The 21,512-nt window shown below is 43.5% G+C and overlaps 1 protein-coding gene across 2 annotated transcripts; it reads right to left on the bottom strand.

The window, feature by feature from the left end:
* Positions 1-421: 421 nt before the first annotated feature.
* ddhd1a (DDHD domain containing 1a) lies at positions 422-21,038 on the bottom strand. Of its 2 annotated transcripts, XM_084568396.1 has the most exons (14): positions 19,796-21,038; positions 18,313-18,489; positions 14,451-14,552; positions 11,434-11,562; positions 10,571-10,718; positions 7,957-8,066; positions 7,719-7,825; positions 7,373-7,635; positions 6,729-6,804; positions 6,341-6,490; positions 6,028-6,092; positions 5,762-5,934; positions 4,957-5,154; positions 422-4,835 (listed from the first exon to the last, which is right to left on the bottom strand). In XM_084568396.1, exons 1-14 carry the CDS (start codon positions 20,568-20,570, stop codon positions 4,648-4,650), a joined length of 2,661 nt encoding a protein of 886 aa, XP_084424522.1. In that variant the 5' UTR covers positions 20,571-21,038; the 3' UTR covers positions 422-4,647. The 2 variants fall into 2 exon arrangements, with proteins under 2 accessions (XP_084424522.1, XP_084424523.1); XM_084568397.1 differs by lacking the exon at positions 14,451-14,552.
* Between the last annotated feature and the right edge of the window lie 474 nt (positions 21,039-21,512).

Genomic DNA, 21,512 nt, shown 5'->3' with positions numbered 1-21,512 from the left:
GGGCACTGCACAGATGGTCACTTTGGGTCTTTGTCCCAGCATTAGCTATAGATGACTGACCTCTTCTGGCCAAACACAGAACAGCAGGGCCTGATCTTTTATTCATGAGCGCCCTCTGAACTAACCGGTCCCATCTGTGGGCCTCGCCTGTGCAGATGTTGCTAAACTGCATTAAAATCCCTCATGTGGAAGCCACGGCTGCTTATGGATTACAATGCGGCCCATTCATCATCTGCAAGTCAGCTTTGTTATTCACTCCGGGGGGCTGGCCTCGGAAAGAATCTGATCTGAGTTACGGATGAACAAAAAGCTCTATTGTCCTCACGAAAACCGGTCTGGAAATCAGCAAAGAGACCATCTTCCTCTTCCTCCTCCTCTTCCTTGACAACACAGGCTCCAAACCCAAAATTTGCTCGCAAGCAATATGCGCGAAACACGACAAGAGCAAGAAATAATGATTGTATCCCAAAAGAAATGCTTTAATAAAAGGAAATAAATACAGTGCTTTGGATGGCAGTTAGAATCCATTACAGGCATGGGTTATTGCACAGCTCTGGGGACAAGACATAAAATACTTTTCCAGCAACAGCTGTTTAACACATTTTATTCCACACAGCAAGTCTGAATGCATATCTCTTCCTCGCCCCGCGTCTGACTACACATGGCTGCCGGCCACATGTAAATCCTTTATTGAGTTGTGTACGTTTTTTTTTTAAAGTGACAACACGTATGTGCGGAATTGTTTTTCTGTTTTCTCAAGTGATGGCTTCAATCTGGCGTCAAAACCAGGGCGCTGGATCTACAAAAAACAGTGCTAACAGCAGACATTTCCCTGATGATTGCGGTTCCTGTGACGAGAAAAAAAATGCACGGTCGCCGTTCTAAATGCTGTACATTAAATGCCCATTTAGTCGAAAATCATCGCCTTCGATGCTCTCCAGCTAGCTGATTCGAACGTGTGTGCTTGAACTAGAAATTGCTCGAGTGGAAAGTGTGCAAACTTCACAAACGTTTTCTTAAAACGTGGTCAAATCACAAAACACTGACACGAGCATTGCTGCTGCTGTTTGTCCACCTTCCCAAACAGTATTCGCTGTGTCTGAATCCACACAGAGGGATTTAAAGATGCAGAGGCAACGGTGGAACTATGTTTTGCATTACATACCTAAGGTCTCAAGAGATTAACTGCATGCCCACTACTGTCCCAAGTAAAACGTTGAAATTGAAATCTGTTGCTGCGGTGTAACGCATGCTCAGAGAAAAATGATTCAGTAAAAAAATAAAAAATAAAACAACAGGCTGTTTTCAGCGTAGCTTCTGTGCAATTCATAGCCAATGAATGTACAAGATCCATCAGATCAAATACAGCAACCCTTCTTTCATATCATGCTCCCTCATTCGACCCATGATCCTGTACTACTTCCTGGTTAGCCAATCATCTCATCGAGGCAGCCTGGTATTAGTCAGTAGGCCTTTGCACACACACACATAAGACATTAGACACCAGTAAACTCATTCCATTCGGTGGCGGTGCGGTACACTTAAGCTGCAGCTCGCACCATAACAACATAAAAATCAGTTCGTTGACAGCTATGGTACAACAACAAGCAGGACACAAATTAAATTTGACACCGACAGTAATAAAGTCCGTCACATGTAACTCTATAAACACAGGACAGTGCCACGCTGTCAGTTCTTCATCCGTTGTCTTGGAAATGATTCCACTAGAAACTCATAAACAATCACGAGTGGTTTTCTAGTCATTAAAAAAAAAAAAAAAAAGTATCTTAGATATGTGTTGGCACTCTCTGCACCATCTCCTTGTTCTGACATCCATTTACTATGAATATGACACCATGCAAAGTGAGCAAGCATTCAAATTTGTGCAGGATTATTGCTGGGACTGATGGCTAACATAAGCTCCGTCTGTATTTCTTTTAAACATCCTCCGGCGAACCTAAAGCAAGCTAATCACAATTTGCTTTCTCCACTAATTTGTTTTTAAGAATACAGCAGGTCACCATTTTTCCTCAGTAAATATATTCCTAAAGGTGCTGCTGACGTGAAACTTTTTAACAACCCATGCAACCCACACATGTAAAGAAATTAAACCTTAGATGCCCGTAAATGATGCGTTTAAAAATGGAACGACACCGCAGCATTATTGTTGCAAAACATGGTTTTGGCTACAGAAGGATTTCTAAACTTCTGAATGTTGCCGTGAGAAATGTTGGGGCCCGGAAGTGGAGACAACATGATTTCACCATAAACCGGCCACGAGATTTCTGACAGAGGAGTTAAAAGACTGATCAGAAGAGTTGTCCAAAAGCCAAGGACCACTTGTGGAGAGTTTGCTGCACAACATTCAGACAAGACTGTGATACACTGGGAGAATATAGTCTGGTCAGTTAAGACCAAAAATTGAACCCTTTGGGTGCCGTAATACACGGCACGTTTGGAGGTCAAATGGCACTGCACATCACCCCAAAAACACCATGGCAACAGTGACGTTTGGAGGTGGGGACATGATGGCGTGGGGCTGTTTTTCAGCTTGCGGCGCTGGCAAACTTCATATAGAACGGCCCAGCCAATCACCGGACTTGAATCCAATAGAAAATCTATGGAAAGATCAGAGCTCACAGAAGAGGAGGCCCACAGAAACTTCAAGATCTGAAGACTGTTTGTGTGGAAGAATGAGCTAAAATCACACCTGAGCAATGCATGCAACTAGCTTCTCCATACAGGAGGAGTCTTGAAGCTGTTATCAACCAACAAAGGCTTTTGTACGAAATATTAAATAAACTTTGTGTCATTCCATTTTTTAACACGTAACTTAATTATGAACATCTAAGGTTTAATTTCTTTGCATGTGGGGGTTGTTGCCGACATCAGTGGCACCTTTAGAAATATATTTACAGAGAAAATGGCGACGTGTTCAGTAAAAGTCAGGCAATCGCACATTCAAATGCAGGTTTTTACAAATAAAGGAACTCTTCCTTCCCACAAATAAAAGGACAAGTTGACATATCATTTGTTCAAAAGGGGAACGTGTGACTTGGATGCAAAAAAAATAAATAAATTTAAAAAAAGGCAAACAAGATACAGTTAACTTTTGTACGCAACATGTTGCAAAAGACTTCATAATAAAAATCTACTTTTGTTAACTTCGGCCAATTACATATTCATGGACTATGTATTCGCCTTAGCGTTAGTAAAGTTGAGCACAGATAGAAACGTAAATGTTATTTGGCCACAAGTTTAAATCCCAAGAGCCTGAAAATCGCTAGAAAAAATATGTCTTTTTTTTTTGTTTTTAAGAAAAAATACATCTAGTAGCACTGGTTTCATTTGGATCAATATAAAGATATGAGGACAAAAGAAAATGCCTTTATAACATAAGCTTAATATAGAAGCATGGATTTAGGTTAAATGAGCGTGATTGTTTTCTTTTTAGAGTTATAACTCTTATCCTGTAAGTGACATCAAGAACTGGATTCCTAAACTGTAAGAAAATAACTCTACATGTCTGGCCCTCATTGAAGGGCGAGGATATGCCTGTTACAATACAAGCTTCATGTGGCTGTAAACCTCTGTGCGTGAATGTCACATGGGACTCAATGAGTGTATTCAGCGGTAACCGTTATCAGAACAGTTTTAGTTTTCATACAAAAGAAAACAAAAATGTTAAGTTACGGAAAATGAGAACATAAAATAAACTTCTGACCTTAGTCGACTGTACGTAAAACCAGTGTTTTGCTCACATGCATCTATTTCATCGGATGAACTTAAATAGTTGAATATAAAAAAAAAAAAAATCTGAAAAACAACCTAAAAATAGCATGTCTGTTGTGTCTTTCTTCATATTGCCAAAGCATTCTTAAAGGGATAATGCCCTGTGTGTTTTTCCTTTTTGATTTTGTGCGGTCAAACTATAGACATATTCTAAATGAGTAACATTTGGCTGATTCTGAAAGGCATTGTGTTTGCTCGTCAGCGTTATTTTACGTAGCTGAATGTTCAGCTTGAAAGGAAAAACACACATATATATATATCTTTGTATTCTGTGTTAAAAAGATCAGACACAGAGCTCGAAGCCTCAGCGACTGAGAGTCAGGCAAATGTGTCACAAGGCTCCAGACTGAGTCTCTGGGAGGGCGGCTGGATTTTACATTGACTGATGGGAAACGTATGGACACTTTGACAACAGGCTACAGCTGTTTGACTTAAGGTTGGGGATGAAGTTGGAACTCGCGTCCATTGGGTGCAATGAACTCCTATAAATCACACTCGCTGTCGTCCTATTACTCCGTGTTTCCATATTTGTGGTCATACTGGCAAAAAGTACACCTCCTTAGGGGTTCATGGTCCAGCGCTGTCACCCTTAGGGTGCGCAATTGTACACAAACTACACAAAGAAACAAAGAAAATGCACGTATTGGAATGAAATTTTGAGTCAGTGTGTTAGTAATGGTTCCCAAGTGTTAAAAGAGCTGAATCACTAGGAGATAAAGAGGATTATTAGTGAATCTGAACAGTTTTTCAGCATTAAAAATAAGAAAGTCACTTTTTTTTTTTTAGATGAAAAATGCCTTCAGTGATGCAACACACCATTCAAGTGTGCGTGTCCGTTGTAACAAATGTGCTGCCTCAGTCAGGCTCCGCCTTATCTTCCGCTGGGTCGGAGGCTGTCGTCTTCTGCTTGTATATGAACGTCAACAAGAAAAGAGCGATGTCGTGTGAGCACCAGTAGCCTGTGTGTGAGGTCACCGCTGACCAATAGCGGCTCTCCACCAGGCCCTCTCTGAGCTCGAAGTCGATCCGCCTCTCCAGCTCCACTGTAAGCCAGAAAAGAATAAGTAGTACAGTCTTAAAAAAAATAAAATAAATAACACCCAAGTAGCTCTCTTCAAAAGTGTTAACGATGTTTTCTTGTGCTCGACAGGTAGGTGAACTTACATGATGTGTCAGTGGTGGGCGAGGTGGGTCGAATCATGGTGGAGAGGCCGTACGCTGACTGGCTTTCTGTGCGCTTCTGCTCCTCTTCTTCAGGGTTTGCTCCACCCTCGAGTCCTAAGGACACTGAGGGCTGGCTGTTCGAGCGGGAGAAACGCGAGAAGAGGATTCCTCCGATGCCCTTCCCTATGCTTGCCGCGCCTATAGAGAGGGGTGGTGGAACAGTTTCAGAGAGATAAGCGAGTTGAATGTGCAGAAATATGGTTCCAGAACAGAACAAAGCATTAACACATTTATTGTATGTTCTAATTTATTATTTATTATGCGGTCAGCAACCGCAGCCTATTCCCCTCACTGCCACTAGGAGGCACTGTTGAAACGGAGATCAGAGAGGAGCATCTTGCCCACGGGATAAAATGCAATTTTAATTATGCAGCACGGATTCTCAACAAAGAGAATATAAATTAGTTCAGCTCTCTTTTGCTGAGCTTCAAGATGTCACAAGTTGTAAAAACAACACAGTATACGAAATCCAATGGAGATTTTAAAAGTAAATTAGAAAAAAAAAAAATACACTGATAAAGCGTAATTAAAATGATGTTCAGCAAATTGAACAAGCAGTATTGGGGCGAAGATTTTTATACACATGTTCATTTTTCTTCTTTGTTTCACAACCATCGGGCACTGCATACAAGCTCATAAATTACCCCTAAGATCTTTCCAAGATTGTGAATGATGCTGTAAACTCTTCTAATAACAAGAATACAAGAGCTTGGCTTGCATTAGAATTTAAAAATGGATGCTTTACCCAGTATGCTAGCTTTGCCCAGACTGGTGATGGACTCCCCGTAGTGTCTGCGAGGAAGGACGGGAGAAGTGCTCGGGCTGGGGATGCTCTCAGTGTCAGATGTGGGATCTTTGACAGGGTTGAGGAAGGTAGGTCCGATCTCATCGTACGGGGTAGGGTTAGTGGCGCTACACCTGATGAATGAAACAAAGCCATATATTGAGATCATGCTATACAGAATTATACACACAAACAAAGGGATAACATAAAATGTTGTATGTTCTTACCAGTGTATCTGAACAGGGGCAATGTTGCTGTAGTGTTTGAGGATGAGGGGCTCCAGTCTGTAGGCCTAAACAGAGCAGTAAAATGCAGTTAGCTTAAATTACAGACATGTTGTTGAAAAAACATTTACACATCTGAGTGACTTGTAGATTCTGAATTCAAGCAAATCGTAGTAAATTCCTCCAAGTAAAGCACACGCTAAATGTGTGTGTGTAAGTTTTTTTTTTAAGATATAAAGAAGTGAATATCTTGACTGTCTCACAACCCTGAATGAGAGAACATGTGTGCAGGCTCGGGCAATCGAGGGAGACTGACCACAGGGTCTGTCGGATGAAAGACATTGAAGAGCCTGCTACAGATGGAGGTGGGCAAGATGTGGTCCTGGTGGCAGCTGGTACCAGGACGGATCCCTCTCAGGGCCAAGAACACTGCCAAAGGGGAACCCATGCAGAAGAAGTTCTCTACCTGAGAGACAAAATGTGCAAAGATGATAAATGCAAGTGGACATAGATAGCAATTGTTCAACAGTATGAGCAACATTGAACAGAAATGCATGTTCCAGAAGCCAAGGTTACAATTGTGTCTTTCTGTTCCATGCAATGTTTGAGTACCTTTGAAAACTCAGAGGTATGCCACAAATAAAAAAAACTATTATTTTCCAATTTCATATCGCAATGGTACAGATGCAGTGTGATAACTGTACCTTAAATTTGAGAGCTGGGGGAGCTGAGGGCTTAGAGGCTTCCAGTGTGACGAGCTGATTTTCCAGCTCTCGCATCCTGTCAAAGACAAAAACAAAATAAAAACCTGACCCCAGCCTGACAAGCACTCGGAATACAATTATCATGACTATCCCATATACATCAGCTCGGGTCACCTAGAAAAGCACCCATTAACAACTGGAGACCTTTTGTCTTCTAACCTGTCAGCAAACAATTCCCGCACCACTCAGATCAATAACCTTTATTCCAGCAGTTCGTCTCATCTCACCAAGGTACTGGTGCAAACACTAAATGATTTGGCACAGTTGGTGTGATGCAGTCCATACAAAAACAAAAAAAACAAACTTCCCTGCTGAAACTGGGGCATGAGAAGAGCAGCACATACTGTATTGCGGGTGCCAAAAAAGATAAATACTAGGATGTGAATTTGGATCTGGAACACCTGGAAAACTATGAACTGCATTGTTTAATCATACTATATAAGCCACTTGATTATTGTTTGATAATCTGTTCAATCAAAAGTTTAGTCACAGGCCTCCCTTAAATCTTCCCCCTAGGCTTCCTCCCAAATATTTGCTATACAAACAGTCCCCCTGAGTCGCTAGTTTCCATCAACAAGCCTCACCTATTCCTCGTGTGCCTCAGCTGCTCTAAAAGGTGCCTCTCCTCATAGGACATCCAGTTCAAGTTCAGTCCCTCCTCCACGGGGTGCGCTTCCTGCAGACAGAAGCGCACGGGATCCCACCCCGTCATAATGTCGTAGGTGATGACACAGCCGAGGGAGTGAGACACGATGGACACTTTGCCGCCCCTTTCCTCAAACTCGGGGTTCCGGGAGCAGAAAAGGGAGTACAGTCTGTTCAGCTCCCGTGTTAGACCCTTGGTGATCTGGAGAGAGAGGGCTTGTTTTAAGGACGAGTAGAGAGCGTACGAGAGAGAACTGGTAGTGACTTATAGTGTATTACACTCACTTCATCCCGATACAGAGGGCTGTTGTAGTACATGATGTCCATGGCACTGCTGTTGAGAAGGTCCCTCAGCCCTCTCACTTTGTCGGGTGTTATCGAGTCCACCGTATCTACAGAAACATGAGCACGAGACAGATTAAATGTGCTGTGACCACACCCGCACTGCTTCACGAGGCTCCCGCTAATGCACAAACAAAACAGAATACACATAGTGACGGGTCACGCTCTGAAAAACACACACCTCCATCCAGCGCAAGTTTCGAGCGCCACTCGACGGGCAGGAACTCCACATGTTCTTCGTTGTGCTCTGAAAAGTGTTTCTCCTCCATCTTCCTCACACCCTCCCTCAGCCTAAAAGGACACACGTAGAAGGAGATTTGACAAACTGACAATTGCATGACTTCAGCGTGTATTCTGGTGCATTGTAATGACAGCTCCAAGTGGATGAGTAACATTTTCTGTGTATGTCCCGCTTTGCTGCAGACTGATGAGGGAGTCTGTGTTTACACTCTCCCCCCCCCCCCTCTTAAATGACTGTCGGAAAGAGACGAACGGCGTCCATTTTACTGCCCGCCGATGCAGCAGCTTCCCTCGTGCCGCACATACACAATGACTACACTGCAGCTATCCTTATATGGGGCAGCATTAGCTTACAGGATACACTAAATACACAAAGAGAGAGAGCGGGCGAGGTAGCTGTTGACACGGGTAAATGGAGGCTGAGAGAGGCTTTTAGGTGGCTGGTCTGTGAATGGGGCACCTAATGCAGGTTTTGACAGGACTAGCTAGTGTGTTGTCTGCAGGGGAACTTAAACGATAAGAGGTTTGAGTGCTTCATTAGAGAGCTTTTGGAGCCGCGCCCTAAAGGACTCGATTGAATTTAGGTTGGCAGAATTGGACAGTGAGCTTTGGAGTTCTATGTTCAGCTAAAGATTTTAAAGTTGAACTCCTTGATTCAGTTTTAGGACATAATTGTGGGGGAATCACTCAGTGCTGGTACCAATATAGAATGAATTCATGGGAAACTGTCTTCACTATGAGGAAAGGTACAGGCAAGAAGCAGCTTGCCAAGGTGAGACACAGAGTTATGGTGGCAATGTTAACCTGTATGGGAACGACATGTTACTTCTCCTTGACTGATCTGCTGACAAATATTTCGGTGTAAGACTTCCGTGCCTCCAAGGAATCCTTCAGCACAAGTTACTGTAAACAGGTCACAAGACTTCAGTCAAAATAACTTCCACAACCTCTTTCACTGCTGAGGAAGAACCTCTGAAAGGGGTGGGGCAGAATCAAGTTAAAGGTCCAACAAGCAAGCAAACAAGTAAGTAACCGGCTAGACATGTCAGGCTGATCTTTCCTCTTGGCTGAGGAAAGTGTGCTGTAATCCACAGGGAGATCGGAGTCAGGCTTATAGCGCGCCGCAGCTTGACTTGCTCTACTTTACCTGCTTAGTCGGCCTTAGCTGGGGCAGTGGTCCAATGCTAGGTTTGTGAAACAGACACACATGGCTCTGGTGTCTGCAGTCTGTACTATTTCCTACTGTAATAACTGCAAAATCTGCAAACCGATGGATCTTTCTAATTTCTACTGGGAAGTGAGCATTGCGCCTTGTAACTTCCTCACAGGCGGCTTGCGAACTCTACTAAATATATACTTTAGTAAGAGTTCCTCATCAACACATAATGCGTTTGAAGGAAAAGGAACTCACAAAGCTGATTAAAGAGTAAGCTAGCAGCACGGATGCAAGCTGATAGCTTTGTATACGTGTCACAGCAATGCGATATCATTCTCTGAGCTAGCACCCAAATAAAATGGGCAGATACAGAATTTTCTTTGCGCAGTCCCAAGCATTTGAACGCGACATTCACATTTGGCATAGCTAAAAGCTCAGGCTTGAAATTTGAATTGATAATGTCAGTATTATGCAAGGTGCGTAGTTTAGACACACACTTAATGTTTAGGTTTTTACCCAGTATAAGAACTTTTCCAGCTTTGCAAGATTTGCGCTATGCTGCAGCTGTAGCTTCTTGTGTTTCTATTTTTGCTTCTGTTGCAGTGCATTTCCCTGTTCCCTTGTGTTTTCTGAAGTGTTGGAACACTGTGCTTTCTTGGCCACTGTAATACAGACACGTCAACAATACAAAGGATAAAGTAAGAGAACAGTAGGAGTAGACAGAGGGCGTGAGAGTGATAGGCAAAGGAGGGGAGGAGAACCAACACAGGCTGCAGGTGCCGAGTTATTATCGGTTTAACTGTAGGCAGCTATGGATGAACAAAAGGGGAAAACAAAAGTGGCAATCATGGTTCAGTCAATGCACTAATATGACAGCTGTAATTGCCTTAATACTTAAGAAACAGCAGCTAATATGTAATGGGAGGCGTTAACACTTTTGTGCAAGCTTATGTGCTATGTTGCTATCTTCCGTAAAGACACTGCTACACAACTGGTAACGGTTTCAAACAAAAACCTGCCTGACAATGCATAACTCTGATGACTGAGTAATGCATTGTGAAAAAAAGAACAATGCATAACTATGTGAAAAAAGAAGGAAGTAGTGAGCTGTGCTGCTAAAAGATACAGAAAACCAAAGCAACAGAATGAGAAGTGCGAGACAGATTGTATCTGGAAAAGAACAGAAAAACAACAGACAGACAACAAACCGTCTGATGTGCTACAAAAGATTTTTACCCGTAGTGTGCTGCCAATAATTTTAGACTGGATCTGAATGAAATGCATAAATAAAATGACTAAAAGGCGGAAGATGTCCTTTTTTAAACCCGTCTTAGCCTGATAACAGATCCTAACAAAAGAGCTGGGCCAATACTGTTATTAAATTACAATTTCAACTCACATTCCAGTGTTTTTAATAATGCGCCCCTGGTCCATCTTCTGTCCAATCCCATGAACCACAAAGACGATGTGTGTAGTCTGAGGGGGTCTGTCCTCAGGGGAGGCCTCCTCGACGAAACCACGATGGAGTTTTGTCCCGCTGCTTGAAGCTGAAAAATGAATGAGGACAGGTTTGGAGCCTTAATTTATAGCGGTGAAGCCGTTCAGTTGTCATTTTTGCACAGTCAAAGGCCACTTGGTTCACTAGAAGGCGGATATAAATAGCTGAGTGACGGTGTTAAATTAACGCGCTGTGCTGCGTCCAACGAGGGCAGTAGGTGAGACAGTGAGTCCTACGGTCACTGTGACCTGAGACATCACGTAGCCTATAAGGCTGCATGCGTGTCCTTATTTAGAACCTATAATCTAGCTCTGAAAGCAGGAGATGAAAATCTTCGGTAAAGCTTGGAGAGCGTAGTTCAGATTAGAGTCACCCTTTTACAGGACAAAAACCTGGGGTCAAGGCAAGTTGCTGTCGCCTCACTTAAACTGGGGATATTTGGTCAGACCTAGCCCCTGAAAATGGCAGATGGACATCCAGTGATTTTCTGGGCTAATCCAGTTAAGAGACTGAACTGCACCTTGCAGGGTTTAAATAACAGTTAGCAAATGGTAGCTAATGCTAGCAAATGGTTGCACACTGCAAAAGCTGTACTGTCACTTTTGCATTAAATAGTGGATTTTACCATCTGTTGGCAAGCAAGCTTTAGTTTGGCACTAAATACAAAGTACATTAAAGGCTGATGGCAATGTCACTTGTCACAATGTCTGGTATTTTGTCATGAAAGTCCTCTTGAAAGGTGATTACTGAGAGCAGGTACAGACCTTTGGAGAAGCCCAGTTTCTGGGTGACGGTGCGTGCAATTTTGGAAGTGGTGGCATCGCTGTAGAGGTACACCTCATCCACGCTGTGCCAATCCACGTGTGTCCGACTCAGCTTCAGACTGTGGATGGCTGCAGGAGGCCGTCGAGAGGGGAGTGAGTGAATGAATGAATGGACAGAGGACAGAGAGGAGGGAAATGGGAATGGGATGACATTGGAAATTTGGCAAAGGGAAGGTCAATCCAGGGTACAGAGTTAAGGGAAAGCAGAGAGATTGAAAACATGAGAATTACTCAATCTTGGTTGTGGCACAAAAGTCTAGAATCAATATATATCCAAAACAGCTCAATCAAATGCAGCCTGGAGCATTGATCTGCAGAAAAAAAAAAAAAACACACATCAAACCATCACACCGCATAACTTCATAATTCAGCTCTTGCTTGTCGCCCTGCTTACATACGATCAAATAGAATGTACTTTATGTTATCTAAATTCAGTTCAATTTGTTGATTTTTTTTTTCCCAGGATGCAGAGCAGTGACAAGGGCAAGTAAGAGCAGAGATATGGCTCGAAGAAAAAAGGCACCACTTGCTGTAGAAGCTAAGAGCAACAAATGAAACTGGTTGATTTAGGAGTTATTTACGCCTCTGCTGGATGTCCTTGCAATGCCCTGTTCAGTCAAGTTCATTTGGATGAGATTGGTGGAAGCCTCTGGCATTGGTCCAGTGCACAGTCATGGCTCTTTGTACTGCACTGAACCAAACTGCCTATTTACAGATGTAAAGCACTGGGAGAAGTGCACTGTGTCAGGTTATGCTTTTGCAAGCCTGAATAACTTAACAAACAGTTGCACAACCGATGCAAGCATAAAAGCTGTATTACTGTATTTTTACGGTGCCACTAAGAACCATCATTTATGTATCTGCACAAAAAAAATATCTTGTGTTATGTGTCATGTGCATCCTTTCCATAGATTCTTCTTCTAGTTCATCTTTAAAATTGTATAATTTAATAGACATCCTTGATAACATGGTGGCCAGGCCTACAGTGTAAGTAAGACATTAACAGAACATGTGTGTTTATGGGTCACATGGTGGAGTAAACCTGCTTCTCTGTTGCCTGGCAGACGAACATCCTCACTGAACAAGCATGACTGGTGGGTAATAAGCCAAGCACTTATTGCATCTCAGCCGAGACCTGTTCGCTCTGAGAGCTACCACTTTAAAAATGAATGACTGCCTCTGAAAGACGTTCGCAAGCGGTGTCTGGACGAAGAGGAGTTCCCCATGAATTTGGATTAAGAAAAGGAAAAGACATTGTTTTTGCAGGCCAGATAAAACAATGAGGCCCGCGTGGCCCTAATGAACTTGCCAGATGGGGTATTGAGTAACACAGACAGTTTCTTTTGTTACACACTTCCATTTATCTCTGCAGATCCTCCGAAACCACACAACAGGAAAGGAGACACAGGCTTAAACTTTACCACTTCACATGAAATTGCACTAAACAGGAGCAAAAAGGGGAACGGTCGGCACCTTTCACCATCCAGTCTGACTTCATCTCTACCAGTTTAAAGTGGCCTCCTTTCCTCAAATTCCTCTCGCACTCAGGAGCGAAGACATGGGAGAAAAGGTATCCAACATCTGCCATTAGACCTGAACTGTTACACAAAATTGGATGAAGCCACTTTATACTGTTGAGATGTAGCTGTGGTCCACTGTAAAACAGGAGGCATTTGTAAAGCTGAAACAGAAACTAAACCACTTCTTCGGGTCAGCTGGTTTTATTAATATCGAATGTATGTTCGAGTGAAAATGTGGCCACTAACATGGAATGATTCTCGGGGGTTGTACAAAAAATACTTCCTGTTTTACAATGAAAGGCAGTGGAGTGTAAGGAAGGGAAATTTGGAGGAGTGTACAGAGGGGATTTCAGTCACCAAAGAAACAGATTACTGAGCTGGTTCTCTAACATGGCTACGGATAATTGCTGGGGGACACAGGACGATGGAGGGTGTGAAAAAAAGAAAGGGACAAGGAGTGGTGGATGTGACAAAGAAGAGAATGGGACTGTGTAAACTGTTGAAGAGACAAAGGCATTATGCCTAATACAGTCAGGGAAAAAGTCTATAGTAATAATAAAACTTTTTCTTGGCTATGGTGAGACAAACCTAATTGTCTGCCTCGGGTCAAGACAGTGTAATGTCAGTATTACAGCACTACTGTACTGTAATACTCTTAATTCTGCACAGGTCTAGGTTACAGCTTTAGGTTAATGACTGCTTGGATTTACTTCAAGATGAGGACACAGGCCTGTCTTTGCTAGACTTCGAATTGCTATTCAATGCACTCAGAACTGGGACAGTGACGGACCTGAAAGAAGGCGACTCTACTCGACATGTTAAGGGCTATAACAGTAAAGGGCCACAATGGCTCCTCTGTGTGCCTCGTCAACTGTGTTCCCCCCTAAACAGAGAGCTTTGTTCATTGCCCTCAGAGCGGGAGCTGGAGACGGTAGTTCATTAACGCTACAGTCATACTGCCGGAAGGAATGAGAGGAAGATGAAATGAGAGAGAAAGTATGAGACAGGATTAGGGAGATTAAATAAGTGGAAAAAGCAGGGGGTCCAGATCCACGGGTTTAAGGGGTCTTGCCATAGGAGTTGAACGAACCATGTTACTAGCTATTCCAGCAAGAAGACGGGAATGATACACAGGATTCCTCAAAAAAGCAGCAACAGTAACACCCAGCAAACTCTGGGTCACAGCACAAAGGGAAAGGTTCTAGCAACTAGGCCCAGTTAAGGCTGCAATGGAGAACTGATAGAACAGCCTCAATCCATTTTAATACAGCCATTTCTAACTGAGCCTAGGTCTAGCTCTTAAAAAGTAGATTTTAAAAGTCTGACCCACAAAAGAAAGGAAAATCTACTTCCACGAAAACCTAGGGTCTACGAGGAGAGGGGAACAAGCTAGAAGATCTAATACAAAAGAAAAAAAAACTTGGTATTTTACAGTACCTTGGCAGCGTTTGCGCTTGTGACATGTAGTTCTAGCACTCGTCTGATATCCACTCCATTTGAACAGAAAGGGGAGGTAGAAAGGGGGCAGGTGGGAGAGAACTAACAACCAACAGACAGTGAGTAACGGCCATTACCCCGGTGTCAGACACACAGACTACCCCAGTCATCACTCTTCAATGGGTCAATCTATCAAGGAGTCTATCAAGTAGTGCTGCAATCAGGTTGCCGTTTCAACCAGGAGAGACAAAGGATCTCTCTCGGTCGCAGAAGGGACCTGGCGACTGGAGGAAATAACCTCAGCCAGGATGAGCCCACAGCACAACATGCAGCACTGTCTGACATAAATGACTGAGGTAGTGTGTGTTTTTCACTTATCACAGGAGTTCACAGAACTGCAACAGAAGTCATTATTGTGACTGAATATAGAACCAATAAACTGGCTCACCCCTACTGACAGCCTGTAGCAGTACTTGTGTTTCCATTGGCTTCATGAATAATTTATACCGTGCATCTATCTAAAATCTGAGACTGAACTCCACTTATAATGGAAGAAACATGCTGACTAGGTTCACACAAAGGACCTGTACCTTTATCTACAAATGACACAATGATTAAGTCTGTTTTACAATGACAGTAGGATTTTCATTTCTCTTTTCTGTAAAAATGTCTACAACTGGCAAACCACTTGGTGTGTTAAGCTCTTCAAACCATACAAGTGTGTCCACTAAAGCTAGGTTATAGTATACATTTATAATACACCGTAATCGCGAAGTCATCTTCAGCTCGATCTAAATTAATCTGCTGAATCTGGTTCAGGTGAATGGTTGGATTTGACATTTAAAAAAAATGCTTCCTCGCAGTTTGTTAATCAAATCAGCGAAGTCCACAAGTCTCAGATTTGACTACGTAAGTCATCTAGTCCGCGATAACACAGACATCGGACTTGCAAATGTCAGCAGTGCTTCTCCTCGGTAGAGGTGAAAGCCTTTGCGGAGGAGGAGACAACTGCTGAGTGCACGAGAGGCTTGCTTGCTGAGAAAGTAATGTCCGTGTGGGCATTACTGCACTGATGGATCCATTGATAAAGAGGTGCTCCCTAATGGCTGGGACGTCCAGTATTCACAGAGTCAGTAAATGGAGGCCACAGAGAACATATAACCTGATATCTTACAATGCGCCACATAACTTTCATTTGGATTTAGAGCTAACCACAAGGCGTACATGTCATTACCAATCTACTGTCACAGTAAGCAGCAGATTCAGATGATCAAATATTGATAGTGCAGACACCCACGCTTGCTATCTTATTTTAAATAGGTGTTAGTCATAGGTGGGTATTTTCCAATTATTTTAAGCAAGTGTTAGTCATCAGTCACTCAGTCTGTCCCCCACTCTCATGTGTTGTCTAAATAAACATGTAGCTAAATATGCAACGATAATCTCGCCTACCTCACACATACAATTTTAAGAGATGACGTAGCGCTCGGCGTGCCGGCTTTATTTTTCCTTGGCGTCATGCGAGCCAACAAATCTGGACACGCCCTATAGTTTCCACCACCGGTGCGAAAGGTTAAAACTTAAAGCGATGGGGTGGCGTGCGCTGAAAGTTACAAACAACACTTTCAACAGGCTGACTTGGAAAATAACACTGGCACCGTTACGCCGGTTAATACTGTAATTCTGCTGATGAAAGCTGCCCGGCAGATATGAAAACATGAGTTGCGGCTTCTCTGATGCCACACGTTCACCATCTATGATGCAATTTCATATGGCTCAAAGAACGTACTCATATAACCAAACACGGAAGTCTGTAAATCCAGTAACACAAGTCTAAACTTCCCAACAGTCATTTACAACTGAAGATGCTTCTTGTAATGAGTAGTGACTGTCTTCAAGGAAACCCATCAAGTCCACTTGCCCTTGTTTCAGCTTTGTTTTTTTTGGATGTATCATGCACTGGCAACATTTCAGATTTTCCCCCACTCCCTCACAAGAATCGGCATAAACAGGACATTCGTGCACGTTCTGTACCTTACAGCAGTCCCACATTGTGATGTTTTGCCTGCATAGGACACTGGTATGCATACCATGTCTTCTGCCTCACTAACCTTTAGACTCAGCTTGCTACTGTGACACGAGAGTAGGGACAAGCATTAGGTATCGGAGACAGCGAGAGATAGCGGGGGGAAATGTATGTGCTGCAGTACTTTCAGCGTGCAGCCCGCTCTCTCGCTTTATGATCCATTTATCAATTGTAATGCAGTTCAAGGTAGCCTCCTTATGGCTCAGAGCGCTTCAAATTATTAGATCCAAGATAAAATATTCTCCTGTAAAGGCTGCCTGTAACAACAGCCCAAACCAGGTGAATTAACAGGATCTATCAATCACTTTGCTTTTAAGCTCGTGCTTTTATGCTGCTAAATATAGACGTGGAACACAATCTGCCAACAAAGGCAGCAGGACGTTTTCCGAGCAGATGCCGGATCTTTCCGCTCCATACATTACATATTAACATGCCAAACGCAAATGCAAACATTTGCCTTTTTTTTTTTTTTTTTTTTTTTACGCCTACCATTATGAGGTGAGGGCAAATTCTACTGCCGTATTCTCACTTGCAGTAATACAACTCACCCACAAGACAAGTTAAGGTCATTATATGATCTTCGTGATGTGCATTCGAGGGTCCTTCAAGTGTCGCCAAAGTGATTTGTGTGCCGGTGCACTATATTTCAAACACCTTGCAGATAACGTGACTATGACACCTCTGTCCTCTGTGACTTTACAAGTGTGCACTCATATAAATCTAGATGTTTGAGTGTGCACAGAGTAAGGGTGACTTCCGAGGCAAGACGTGAGGCTAGATGAAACCTTAGACGATAAAATAAAAGATTTGATCTTTAATATACATCACTGACCTCTTAATGGTCTGACTGAGTTCTTTTGTTTGAGTCACAGCAATTTAAGACTGCATCCTTATCAATCAATTAATCTGCATTTATAAAGCACTTTCAGAACAACAAAGTTGGCCAAAGTGCTGTACACAGACAGTTAATTAGCGTTATGAATCAAGTGTAATTAGATCATTTAGATTTAAAATAACATTTTCCACTGTCATTAACACCTCGTGCATCTTTTTCACTCTACTTTGCTCTATTTATCTGCCACATTCACGCGCCCACACATTCGTCACAAGTGAAGGTCCTGTAGATCTGGCTGCCCTCAGGAGACTGCTGAATCAAAGAGCCTTTCTTATTGCCTTTCACAGCTAAGGCCTGCTACATTTTCGCTTGAGCCAGCACTCGGCGAGGGACGTTGCCAGAATGTACGAGCTGCACCTGCTTTACATTGGACGGACGTCATGACAAAACCTACGCACACATGAATGGAGGCACCTGCCTCATTCATTTCTCTCAACCGTGAGTCGATACTACAGCAGGCAGGGCTGTCACATAACTCTTCATTTATGACTCGCGATGCTTTTCTTCTGGTTGCGTTGCAGACGATGGGTTTTTGACTGACTTACTTTATAATGGAATTTATAACTAATAAATCCTGTGGGTACATTTCATCTTCTCACTGCTCTTATAAAGTCCTATAAAAGTTATTTTTTTTTACAAGATACTGCTTGCAATAAAACGCAGCTCAGTGAATCCAGCAGTAACTATCTTTTTTCGTATTAATGGTTACCACTAGGAGGGTATGGCCTTTGTTTCAACCCCAAAAACAAATCCTGAATTCTGACTCCTCAACAGTCAAACCTATATATTATCAGCCACAAATCTGATACCGTTTGCAGCTTTCTGCATCTTACTACACTTGAATTAAAACTCATCTACCCTTGCCCTTCTCCAGCGCTCACCATCTTTGCCGTCGACGGTCCTGGCCACCAAATCCGTCTCAAAGGTGTCCTGCATCTGCTGGCCGCGGAAATGGCTCAGGTGCTCCCGTTCAATGAGGTCGCTCTCCTCTTCCTCTAAAGGAAGCCAGGTACCATCGATGAACCACTGGCCTCTCATGACGGGAATTTGGTCTTGTGCTGCAGGATACAGAGACAGCAATAGTTCAGTCAGAGACGGAAACAATAGATTGGATTGTACGCATGGATATTTGTGTTTTTATTTACGTCTGTGATGTGTTGTTAATGAAGATACAATTTGTTAAAAACATGTGGAAGTCATAATAACTATGTTTTACTGAGTTGCTAGGAACTGACGAGGAAATGTTTTCTAAATGTGTTCGGGATGACGTAAACCCGATTTCTCACTCAACAAGTATCGCAAACCCAGGAGGGCCAAGTCTTTGTGGTTAACGGAGCGGGGCCATGTTTGATTACAGTCTTGAGTGACATTTTTAACAGATCCTCTGGTGGCGAATAGGAGTGTAATTGCAGATCTTAAATTAGGCACACTCGGCGGAAGATGGGGCTTTTTTAGTACAGAGTGAAGCTGCTCATCAGGACAAATATATATATAAAAAGGAACCAACACGTAAGGCTAGCTGAGAAACACAAGAAGGCCAATGATACAGACTCACTCAGTAGATACTATTCACTCGTTTGATAAGGTGGTTACTGTCTGGGTTAGAGAAGATAAGCTTGCAAGGCTCCTCAGATAACATGATGATTCAAGTTAGCGTGAAAGGAAAGATGAACTTTTCCCCTTGTTCGCCATCATGCACACATGCCAAAGCAAAGCAAAACCTTACATCTGTGGACTCAATTATAGAAATAACCTTTCCGCATCTCTCACTGCATGACCCGGTCGGTCATAGTTTTAAGCGTGGACGTAGCACGCATGTTCAGCGGGGGCATGGGCCAAGCTGAAACAGCACAGAGAGGGTCTGACATGACTACGAAGGAATTACATCCACATCATGAACATCCAGGAACATAACTGCTTCTCTGAATGCCACTTGACATCAACCTTCAACAGAACCAGCTACCCATGAACCCTTTCACAGAGGGTCAGGTTTTCCGAGGCTCTGCAGCGCCCGCCTTCATTTGTTCCCTGCCTTTTCCTGGAAATATCCATGAATTAGTTAGTACAGATCAGCTGAGCACAATACACTGACATCCTGAGCTGTCCCCAAAGGACCGGGCCGAGTGATAACGCAGGACTAAACCAAATGCGTGATCAGCTTTGAAATTTTAAACTTTTATGAAATAAGGGATGCATGCTGCTTGCACAGGGAAATATAAGCGACCATGGGTTATTAAGCTGTAAGCAGTGTGTCTATAAGAGGATATGATTTTATGTCTGAGCACATAAAGTTAGTTTGAATGACACTTTTGGGACTTGGGACAGGTGCAGAGAAGGAATGTGGTTTTATAAACGTGTACTCACCCATCCAGTAGACAGGGTAGCATTCTTGCGCTTTAACATCGACCTCATAGAGGCCTCCCCGCACACAAACATGCTCCACGTTGATTTCAATGCCGTCAAGGTCCCGCTCATCAGAGGACACGGTGGATGTGTCCAGGGAGCCCCGGCCTCCGTGCACGCTGCTGGTCCTCGTCTCCACCGGCACTGCACCGTTCAGCCCTTTGCTGGCGCACTCCTCCTCTCTGTCGCTAACCCTGGAGACCGCTGCAGCAGCAGCAGGGTTCAGCTCGCAGTACTTCCGAAACATCAGCTCAATGTTGAGCGAGTCATGCCCGACGAAGGGCTTCCAAGTTTTCTTGTCCTCTTTGTAAAACCACCGCACCTCCTCCGGACCGAGCTCCGTGACCACCTCGTTGTATCTGTGTCTGGAGCTGTTGGACCGAGACCTCTTCCGCCGCTCGAACAACGGTCCAGCGTTGTTCCCGTCGTTGTCGCTGTACTCCAGAGAGCCACTGTCGAGGTATGTCCCCGGGGAGCTCAGGTCCAGCAACAACCCGCCCTGCGCGCCGTGGTGTCTGGCGTGTAGGAGCGGCAGGTGCCCGTCCAGTCCCGCCTGGACCGAGGACATCCCTGCCTGCACCGCGTCGTCCATGAGGCTCATCTCGTGACAGCACGAAAACACATCTTCTCCCAAACCCCACTCCTTGTTGTTGTTAGCACTGTCAATGCTGGAACCTTTATTATCTGCGCTCAAAGAAGAGCTGGAGGTATTGGTTGTAATGTTGAAACTGCTCATAACTGTATGGGCACCTCACTGGTACCTCACTTCACCATAACGCTACCATCTCTGCTTCGCGACAGCTACCACCACAGCTCATATTAGTCAATATTAAAATGCACATATAAAAATTAAACACCCCCTCTAAGAAGCTCCCTCCGCATTTCCTTCCTTGAGCGCATCGCAGTTGTCGCTACATCAGTTTGTTAGCATGCTAGCTAGCGAGGCTAAGCTAATGAAGCCGGCTGGCGAACTGCGAGGCTAGCGACGGCAAAATGGAAAAACCTATTCACTCTTTCCCCAGCTTCTAAGTAACATAAACCAGTGTCAAATCACTTTCCTGCCATCCAGTCGATCTTTTCCGGCTTTATAGGAGCAATACTACAGCCTCCACACTTTGAGTTTTCCGGGTCTCTGTGGAATTTCAGACTCGTTGTCCAAACAAATCTTGCATAGAGACAGAACTGTAGTATGCGTGTGTCCGGCTTGACAGCTGACGCATAGATCACAGGATTCGCTCGTGAACGCGCACGTAGAATGTGCGCGAACTGGACGACGCTGTTTTTTTTCTTTTTCTCGCTGCAGTGCATTTTTCCTGTTGTACACTAGATGGAGACAAACAACTATTAATGGCTGTCGACCTAACTTTTATTGCTTGCAACGTGCATTGACTTAACTTTACACAAGAGGGCAGCAAACACCTTTTTATTTTAAAGCGCAAACATCCCAGCTGGCCTGCTACTTTTGGGTGAGCAAGTTTACTTTCTAAAAAACACAATTCTAAACACAGGAGCGGGCAAAATCATGGAAACTAATATAGGTGAGATAAAAATCTAGATAGATACGTCATTTCATGTCACTGAATTTTTCAGCGCAAAGGTCACTGGTGTCGTTGAACTCCAAAAATCTATTTGTAATCTGTTGCAACGCTAAGCCAGTATGTTTATATCTCTGCGTGTG

The sequence above is a fragment of the Chelon labrosus genome (genome assembly GCF_963514085.1).
Source record: "Chelon labrosus genome assembly, chromosome: 20".
Lineage (NCBI taxonomy): Eukaryota > Metazoa > Chordata > Actinopteri > Mugiliformes > Mugilidae > Chelon > Chelon labrosus.
Note: the sequence above shows the minus strand (reverse complement) of the source record. Positions and strands in the feature narration are given on the sequence as shown.